We start from the raw sequence: 9973 nt of genomic DNA on the forward strand, positions 1-9973 counted from the left end.
TGCAACCACAAGTCAACTGAATTTGGGTATATTGTCCAAAATCAAGGCTTCTGTGAGAAGGGCTGTATGCAGAGCACAGTCATATATTCAGCTTGTCTCTAACCTGGTGGCTGTGAGTGTTCCTGGTTGTGCTCTGCAGGCCTGGAGCGACCTGAGCAGGCTGTGGTCACCAGTCAGGCACTCCTTCAGCTTTGCAGCATGGTTTGGCTGACTTGACTTTAGTTTGGTTGCTATTTCCCACCCCACAGCCTCTTGTAAAAACAGTTTCTGCTGCTTTCGACACAATGCCCAGCACAATTGGAAAGTCTGAATCAGACGCGTGTTGCGTTTGCAGCCCTGGGAGGACTCTGGCTTCAGACGGTGCTTTGGAGGACACTCGGATTTGCCAGCATTGGGAATATGCATGTCCTGAAGCAATTCCCTTGCTGAAAAGCTCAGCAAACCTCCACCCTTCTGAGAGGGAGACAATATGCTTGTTTTGTAACACTGGCATGAACAGGGTGGGAGTTTTTTGTTTCAGAGTCCTTGAGCTGGTGGCCTGGAGGCCCAAATCAACCCCTTCAACTTTCTGAGGTGCTGGAAGAGGCAGCTGCACATCCTTGATGCTCCTGAGAGTCTGTTTGCTTCTTAGGGTGCCTAAATTGCTGGGAGTAGAGTGAGGAATGTTTAACCCCACCCATCTGGTGGCGATTCCACAAGCAGGCTGTTGACCCACACCAGCACTGGAAAGGTTCATACTGGGAGCCAGGAGCCCTCTCGCAGCTGGGCTTTCTGGAAGTGACAGGTTCAAAGCAACTGCTGTCCCGTGCATCAGGCCAGGGATCAAGGTGTGAGGGCTGTCTGCTCTTGCCACAAGACCTTTTTGCAAGACCATCTCCCTCAGCTTGAAAGGAGGTCGTGGAAAAGCTAAAGGGTCTCGGATGTGCTGTGGTGAAGGATGGGTTCATGGGCAATGAAAATCAGCCCAGGCTGTGCTGGGATTCACTGTCCATCACACCCAAGTTTTCGTGTCACCTCTCCCACACTGCTTTTCACCCTCATGCTGACCCAGATGAGAAAGTTGATTAACTGCTGGTTTGCTCTTGTACTTGACATGCCAGACCAGGTCACAGCTCACTCTGTGCCTTCTTCCCTCCTGCGGCATCATCCTTGTGCAGAGGGATGGGGAACGAAGATGCTGCCTGGACTGGGACTCCCTGTGATGTGTTTGAGTTTTCTCCCTTTAAAACCTGCAGCAGGATGAAGTCATTTCTCCTAGTGACTGGTGAGATGGCACAGCTGGCTGAGAGCATCCCTTCTGCCTGGTTCCCCTCTGGGCAGCCAGCAGGAAGCCACGTGGACAGACCTGCTCCACGATGGGGGCACTGGGGAACTGGTTCATCCTCAAGTGTTGCTCAGCCCTGACCATGTTTGTGTTTGCTGTTTGGGTAGCAGAGGGCTGGGAAGTGTCACTGACCCAGCGAGATGGACCATAACTGTGTGACCACCTGGTTCTGCTCCAGGGGAGCATCACACCTAAACCAGCCCTTCAGCATCAGCTGAACTGTTATTGAGCTGCCTGCCCTGCACTGGCTCTCCAAATAATGTGGGTCTTTTCTTCTCCACAGGTATCCCATGAGTTTGCCATAAACTTCAATCCCAGGAACCCATTCTGTTCGGGTAAGCATCTACCAGGCCTTTAGGACTCCTTAGGTGCCTTCAGTGCCTTCTGTCCTTCCTCTGCATTTCTTCAATAACACCTTCATCCCTGGGTGTGTTCAAGGTCAGGTTGGATGGGGCCCTGAGCAACCTGATCTAGTGGCTGGCATCACCACCCGTGCCAGCCTGGTTGGCACTAGATGATGTCTAAGGTCCCTTCCAGCCTGAATCATTCCATGATTCTGTGATCACGGGAATTTTTCAAGGCATGTTCAGAGAGTGGTGAAGCAGAGCACATGCTAAAGGCACGCTCAGAGGAAAGCACAGAAAATTTGGGGGGGTGTAGGAAGGCCCAGGGTAAGATGCAACTGGATTCAGACTGTGTAAAATCCGCCTTCGCTCTGCTGTCTGGTGTGTCCTACCAGCCGTCTGCTCTCCCAGCAAGGCTGCAAGAAACACAAGGCCTGTTTAGCAGATGGGGAATTCAGGCTTAACGCTCCATTTAGCAGCTGATAGCTGCTCACAGTGATGGCTGAAGGACTGCTCAGATCCTCAGTGGTAAGGGCTACTGTAGACCCTCTATCTGGTTTTTGGTTATGTTCAGAGACCAGGAGCTGCTTTTCTTTTGGCTCCTCCTCCTTGGCTGATTCTGAGATTTTTCTCACAGTCCTAAGTAATGCCTTCATTGGACTGCCAGCACTACGAGGGCTTCCCTACCACAGAAGGTCTGAGGACCCACTGAAAAGTGACTGAAGAGCAAAGCTTGGGTATTCAGAAATTTGGGGTGGAAGAAACCTGTGGATCTGGATGAGTTGGGCAGGAAGTAGGGGAAATAGATCTGATCTCAGCTCCTTGACAGCGTGAGCTAATGATTCCTAAATGAGTTTGCTGTGGTCCTGAGTCGTGACACTGTAATTCCTGGTTTCTCTGCTTTCCCTGAAGGCGTGGAGGGCATTGTCCAAGCATACTCTGCCTGCCTGCCCCACATCCGCTTCTACGGACCCACCAACTTCTCCCCCATCATCAACCATGTGGCCCGATTTGCAGCTCAAGCCACCCAACAGGAAACTGCATCGGTAAGTCAATAAGATTCCGTGAGGTGGTGGCAGTCCCGATGGCTTTGGGCAGGGAAACACAAAGCCCGAGCTTGGTTTGGTGTCTTCCCCTTCTCTGTGGGTCCAGCCTTGCTGGTGGTGACCAAGGTGTCCTCTTATGGATGTGGAGAACATCTGAAGTCTGCAAGATAGAGCTCTCTTGGGTCCCTGTGGCAGCAGATCTGGCTCCTGGCTTTTGCTGACCAAAACAGCTCAGCTTGGGCATCAGCAGTTGCAAGGCAGGAGATGTCAGGGTAAAAGCTTCCCTGATTTCCTGCCTGGAGCAAAGCAGGATCACACCTAAAACCTATTCCCCACGAGGACGTTTTCCAGCCTTGCTGTGAGTGCTGTTGCTCTTCCCAGCCCCAGGCATAAGGAAATACTGAATTTGGTTTAATTCAGCACAGATCCAGGTCGCTCCTCATTTTTTCATTTTCTGTGTCGCTGTCAGTGGGGGAGGGAGAGCCCACGGGCTCTGCACTGAGCAGAGGCACTAATCGTATGCAAATTGCACCCCTCTGCTGGCACTAATAGTTTAATCAAGGGAGATTTTAAATAATGGGCACTAATAGTGCCGTCAGAGGCAAGCCTGGCTTGGCTCGGGGGTTTTTTTTGGCAGCACAAAGCGTTATTGATGAGGGATCTCACTCCCCCCGGGGTCTTCTCCTCTTCCATCCCATCTTCAGCTCATGCATCAAAGCCACCCCTGGTGCTGACGGCTTCAGTGGCTGCCTGGACCTGCCCTCCTCTTCCTCCCGCTCTCGCTTGCTCCCAGCATTTCAAATAAAACCAAAAAAACCTTGTAGTTTTTCCATAGCAACGTAGATCACAAACAGAGCCCTCAGCTCTTAAGGGATGGGAGACTAAACATCCTGGGGCTGGGGGAGGGACAGAGGGATGTTTCACCATTTGACTCCTGGGGAAGCTTTGGGGAATTAAAACTCACCTTTCCAGCAGGGTCCCTGCATCCAAAGCTCCCCTTTTCTTACCTCATGCTGCCCAATGCTGCTCGATTCCTCCAAGTCCTGCTCACCCTCCTGAGCCTAATTGCTGATATCATTAACAAATGGATCAGGAATCCTCCCAGGAGCCCTTGTGGAGCAGAGATTGGCCATCTTAACAAGAAAAAGAGGAGAAGGGAGGCAGGTGCTGCAGGGTTGGTGTGCGATGGACCCCCCAGCCTGGTCCCTGTGCACCAGCAGCTCTGGTTATGGCTTGGCAGAGGTGCCACCCTGGCTGGGTACTGCAGCTGGAGCCCAGAGGTGCCATCAGCACCCCTGTCCTGCTGCCATTTACTGTCACCACCAAAACTGTCACTGCTTGGGGATTGGGGAATGTCCCAGATGCTCTCCAGCACTACCCCCTGGTCCCTTGGTTATGCTCCTCACCCCTACACAGCCCCTGGGCTCTGAGGCTGATCCCCAGCATCAGCTCTTAATTCTTTTGACCTCTGAAATACATTGTGACAAACATTTGACAAGCTCTGCCTCCCCATCCCTTTTCCTGCATGCTTTCCAGCATTTTTCTCAGATCCTGTTACAGATTTCACAGAAAAAAAGGGAACAAAGGGAAATAACCCTTTCCATGTTTCCAGTAGAGAAGCCAGGCAGGGAAAGGGAGAATCAGCTCAAAGTCATCATCAGCTGCTCCCCTCAAGCTTTTATACTCTTCCTCCCATACTGATTCCCAGGTGGGCAAAGTCCAAGTCCTGCTTCCAGTTATGACCAGTGCAGGTCCTCTCCTGAGGTTTCATCTTGTCCTCCAGACTCAGATCCTGCAGTCCTGCTCTGCAAACTTGTGTTTCACCAGTATTTTCTCTCAAAAGTTCATATTTAGATAAAAACTAAATCCTGGTCAGTGCTGTGGAGGCAGGGTTAATGCATCAAAAGGGGCTGGAGTAGGAAAGGGTCTGGCTTGGGAAAGTCTCTTCACTCATGTCCTCAGGTCGTGTTTAAGCTTTACCCAGCCTTGTTAGTACTTGGACTTTAGCAGTGCAGATCATCAAGAGCAGATGAAGCTTAGGGAAGGTTTCAGGAGATGTGGGCTGGAGGAAGACCAGAAAAACAGGCTTGGGGCAGCACTCTCATTCCTTTGCCTTTCCAGGATGCTGCACTGGTGGTTTTCACAGGAAATGGAAAGAATGAGGAGAGGAACAAAGGGCTCTAATGCTCTTAAGTGCTTGTTTTCGTCATTTCTCCAGCACACACAAGCTCTGTAATGTGCCAAAATTGAGCCATTACTTTCCCTGGAGATGGAGGAGATGGGATTTTGGGGGGGTCCACATGCTCCAGGTCTGCTGAGCTGAGTCCAGCAGGACCATCTGTCCACCTCTTTGTTTGTCCATCCTTCCCCCAGCTCTGCAGGACTGGCCCTGGTGCCCTCTTTTTCCCAAGGGAAGGGGAGCAGTTTCTAATGCAGCTGCTCTGTCATCCCCCAGCTTGCTGATACCCTCTGCACCCCTCTCAGTGCATCCCATACCCTCAGCTTTGTACAGGAGATGGAGCACGGGACGGCCCCACAGCCTGGCAGGGCTCATGTCCCAACTCTGAATTCCTCCTGGCCCTGACAGAGATCCTGTACAATTTAGAGGTTGGGTTTTTTGCATCATTAAGAACAGTAAATTGGTAATTCAGAAAAATATTTTGGAGTGAGAGCAAGTTTGTTGCTTGTTTAAGAACTTTTAAAAACCAGGGGCTAATAGAAACACCTGAATTTCTGGATTCTGCTAAAGGGCATGATGCCAGCTATTCTGGGAAATGGTGAGCCTCACCCCCAAATCCCCAGGGGACCTGCCACCCCTCGGCATGTGAAGCACCCTGTCTGCTCACAGCCCTCAGTGTGAGCCCTGGCAGCAGTGTCAGGGTGTGCTGGCATCCCATTGTGTCTGTGCCCCCCACAGCAATACTTCATCCTCCTCATCATCACGGACGGGGTGATCAGCGACATGGACGAGACGAGACACGCCGTGGTGCAGGCGTCCAAGCTGCCCATGTCCATCATCATCGTGGGCGTGGGCAACGCTGACTTTGCTGCCATGGAGTTCCTGGACGGGGACAGCCGGGTGCTGCACTCCTACACGGGCGAGGAGGCCGTGCGCGACATCGTCCAGTTCGTGCCCTTCCGGAATTTCCGCAACGTGAGTGAGGGCAGCGGGGAGCTGATCACGGGGGGAAACGGGTGTCACACCTGGGAATCGCCCTGGAAATGGAACAACCACGGCAGAGGCAGACAGAGGCAAGAGGTACCTGTCTGACTCTGTCTTACCCTCAGGGATGCTCCGGCGTGGATGACATAAATCAGCGCTGCAGGGAGGGGTAACTGTGCTCTGCAGCTCTGCAGTGGGCTCCACCTGCCCGTGCCATGTTTCTCCACCCTGTGTCATTGTCAGACAGGTGGGAGCAAAAACCAGGGGCTCAGAGCAGGATCTGGGTTCCTGCAGCAGGGTGGGGCAGCACTGGGCTCACGTCCCTCGCCACAGTCCTGTGCTGGTTTTGGTGACTCGCACTCAGGCCTCATCCAGCACCCCTGATGTGCCACACACCAAGGGTTTTGTGCTGAATTGTCCTGAGAAGGAGCCCCGTATCCCCTGATCCCTGGGAGGAAGGGGCAATGGTGACACTGGCCCTGCACGTCCCCTCTGTGGGATGGTTCCATTGCAATATCCAGGAGACAACTCTGGGACAGAGGCTGTTGCTGGCACAGGATTGATTGCCAAGGATGGAGCTTGTGCTTATTTTCCCTTTTTTTGCAATTAATCAGTGTCTTTCTATTTCACTTCCTGTCACTCATACCTGTTTTTATTGACCTACCCAGGATGTTTTATTGCTCTGATCCAGTGAATTCTCTCCTGGAGGGAAGGGTAGTGTAGAATATAATAGTTCCAGGTCTATAAGATGCTGGCTATCAATAGACTTTAGGAGGTATTAAATGCCAAGGTCTGGAGCTTGTTGGCGTGGTTGGTCCCCTGTGGCTGTCCTAACACTGGTGTTGGTTCCCTTTGGCTAACAGGTCCCCAAGGAGACCCTGGCCAAAGCTGTGCTGGCAGAGCTGCCCCAGCAAGTCGTGCAGTACTTCAAGCACCAAAACCTGCCACCCATCAACTCGGAGCCCGCGTAGAGCTGTGCCAGGCTGCACCCTCTGCATGTTGCCGAAGCCTGTTGGTCCTGCCAAAAGCACGTTCCACATGCTTTCAAGAGAAGAATACCCTCCCTGAAACACTTTGTACTTCTTAATTTAATTGCTAAGTTCTTAAGACTCATCCCAGCAAAGTGTCTGGATTCGTTTTGTACAGTCTTGGCCCAAGGTAACGCTAAGCAGCCAGGCCATGCCTTGGTCCTGCTCTGTTGAGTCACTTTTCAGTATTGAATGTACTTTGTATAATTTCAGTGGTACAGGATACAATTTTTATGATCAAAACTTGCTTTTTCCAAGCAATGAAATGCTTAATATATTATTATCATTCAATGAACTGGTTGTTGTATAGTTCATGTATTTGTGTTGTACCTGTACACCTGTCAGGTTCTGTGTTCATTTTTATACTGTGTACATGTTATATTTGTTATACTCAGGTTAATAAAGAAACTTGGACATTTAAAACAAGAGTCTCCTAGATGGGAAGGTGTGGGAGCATGCTGTCAGCAGTGCTGGGTGTTTGGAGTCACCCTGACAGGGCTGTCCTGGTCCCTCACTTGCTCTGCTGGCTGTGCCCCAGGATCAGCCCCACACTGTCAATGGCAGCATCCCAGGGGGAGATTTAGTGAAGGTGGATATCCTGGGGAAGGCAGCACGCCCCTAATGCCTGCCTGAGCTGAGTCTGTGTGCTTGGGAAAACCCCAGTGACCCCACAACAAACCATCAAAGGGAGTTTCATGGTTCACTGCTTCTTCGACTCTAGAAAACTTTCAAGTCTAGAAAATTTTCCGAGTCTGAGTAACAAAAGCTCCCTGCTGCCTGGAAGAAAATGGGCTGGGTAATGAAATCCTGCTCTCCAGCAGCTCTTTTGAGCTGCTCATCAGCAACGTGCTAATTGGTGCTTTATGCTGTTCCTAACTAGATTAAGATCTTTTGAAGCTGAGTCTGCTGTTGAATATCCGGCAGGGATCACCAGCCCTATCCAAACTCAAGTAGACTTGAGTCTCCTCCCCATTATTGGAAGTTTTTGAGGTGGGATGTTGCTGTCCCTTTATAAAGCCTGCAACCCTTTCTACACGGTTCACCAGGCATCTGCTACTGGTTGTGCTCTCTGCCAGCAACCTTGTGGCTGTCACTGCTGCCACCGAGTCACCAGCACACAGATGGCCCCAGGCAGTCCCACAGCGCCAGGGTGAGACCCCATCCCTTGGGAGAGGTGGGACTGCTCCGAGAAACATTTGCCTTGCAAAACCTCCTGGAAGGGAAAATAAACAACCAACACCACCCTTTTCCAAAGGGAGAACCAGCCTTTGAAGGGTGGCCTGTTTAAAAATAATGCTGTATCCAGCTCAGCTTCCAGATAGAAGTCTGTGGCTTTGGAAAAAATATATATATATATTTATTTTTTTTTTATTTCCATAAGAGAACCTCACACGCAGCTGCAGGAACTCGTAAGCTCTTCTGCTAGTAGTGTTTGTGGGGGTTTGTCGGGTTTTTTTAACACCTCGCTGAAGCTTTAACAACTAGCACAGACAACAAGCGGTTTATTGAGCTGTCCCTGGGGAGGGGATGAAGCACACACTATGCAGTCATGGTTTTTTCTTAAAAATAACCAAAAAAATACATCTAAATCCACCAGTGAATGAGAATTACTGGAGCCAGCCACAGCCAGCTCTTCATCTCCAGCTCTGACAGCCTGGGGCAAGGTTACTGCCACAGCTGCCCTTTTCAGGTCTGATTTATCCTGCATCCCATGCACTTCCCAGCACATCTCCCACAGCACTGGAGTATTTTAATGTCAGATGGCTTCTGATGTACGAAGGTAAATGGGAACAATGGATGGAGTGAGGAGCTGGGACAGCTCTGCAGTTTGTTTACATGGGCCAGGCCCTGAGAACAGCAGAACTGACTCAGACTCAAAGGCATTCCCCAAGTGTCCTATCCATTCTTCCAGGAACAGGAGGAAGGCAGAGGGCCCTCACATCTGCTTTTCCTGGATTATGTCTCCTCCTGGCCTTACACAACATATACACACCATGACATACACACCATCTCACCTGCAGCCCACCACTGCATTTGCCACAATTGGCTGGAAACTCCCACTACAAATTTCTCCCTAAATCAGGCAGCTGTGCAAGATACCACTCAGGAAAATGGCCCCAGCATGCTGGCAGCTGGGCCAGGCTGCTCTGACTCTACAGTCAGAGTATTGATCTAGTTTAATGCCAGGGAAGAACACCAGTAGCTCTCATACCAACTCCTTGAGGCTCTTGTCCATGCAACTTTAATAAAAAAAAAAAGCCATTATTTTTTTTGTGCACCACTTCCATTTCATTCCTTAGCTCAGTAAAATGAAAGTCACCAAAAGCAAAGCATTAGGGAGGCTGCATGAGATCTACTTCTTTTCCACCTGAAAGTGCCATAATTACAGTATCTAGAGAAGAGACAGGAGCAACTCTGGAGCAAACACAGGAGGTGCCAGGCAGCCCAGAACAGGGGATGAACTGCAGAGTGTTTGTCAGGATCTGACTGTGGAACAGGGCTGTGCAAATAGAAAGGCTATTAGTTAGTTTGGCTAAGGATAGCTTCATTGTGAGCACAACTCTCCCTCTTTCCTTTGGAAAATTCTACACTCAAGCTAAGGCATGAATCCACTACAGGCCTTATTTTCTCTTTTAGCCCACTGCTCCCTCACAAGTCCATCAGTGTCATCTCCAGGTAACTGCCCCTTGGTACACACTGACCAGCTGCTTCTCACAAGGGTGGAACATTGTGCAATCCTGCTCTAAGACACTTTCACCCCTCTGAGCAGCCGTGCTGAGCTTTCCAACCCTCCAAACTCCCATCAGCACACTGAGATTAAAAGGAGCCCTACTTCTGGAATCCTCCAACTTCTGTACAAAGGAGTTTGGCTGAACAGGAGAGTCCCACCCACCCTGGATTCATGCCCTTCAGGACACTGCTGCTGAAAAGCTGCATGACTTGTCAAGCCTCAGTGCTGGAGCAACAGCCTTTGAGCAGAAAAGCCAACTGCAGTTCCTGTGAACTCACTCAGACCAAGTTTTCCATCAACACCTCTCATTTTGTGGGAAACTGCCCTACACCTCTTG

At 50.5% G+C, this 9973-nt stretch overlaps 1 protein-coding gene across 3 annotated transcripts in view; it reads left to right on the forward strand.

The window, feature by feature from the left end:
• CPNE2 (copine 2) overlaps positions 1–7328 on the forward strand; it is a 43119-nt gene extending 35791 nt beyond the window's left edge. For all 3 annotated transcript variants that reach the window (XM_015639646.2, XM_015639645.3, XM_015639647.3), the window contains exons 13-16: positions 1608–1659; positions 2581–2714; positions 5632–5868; positions 6741–7328. In XM_015639646.2, the coding sequence (XP_015495132.2) occupies positions 1608–1659; positions 2581–2714; positions 5632–5868; positions 6741–6848 (531 nt within the window). In that variant the 3' untranslated portion in view covers positions 6849–7328. The remainder of the gene's footprint in view (positions 1–1607; positions 1660–2580; positions 2715–5631; positions 5869–6740) is intronic.
• The last annotated feature ends 2645 nt before the right edge of the window (positions 7329–9973 follow it).

The sequence above is a fragment of the Parus major genome, chromosome 11 (genome assembly GCF_001522545.3).
Source record: "Parus major isolate Abel chromosome 11, Parus_major1.1, whole genome shotgun sequence".
Taxonomy (NCBI): domain Eukaryota; kingdom Metazoa; phylum Chordata; class Aves; order Passeriformes; family Paridae; genus Parus; species Parus major.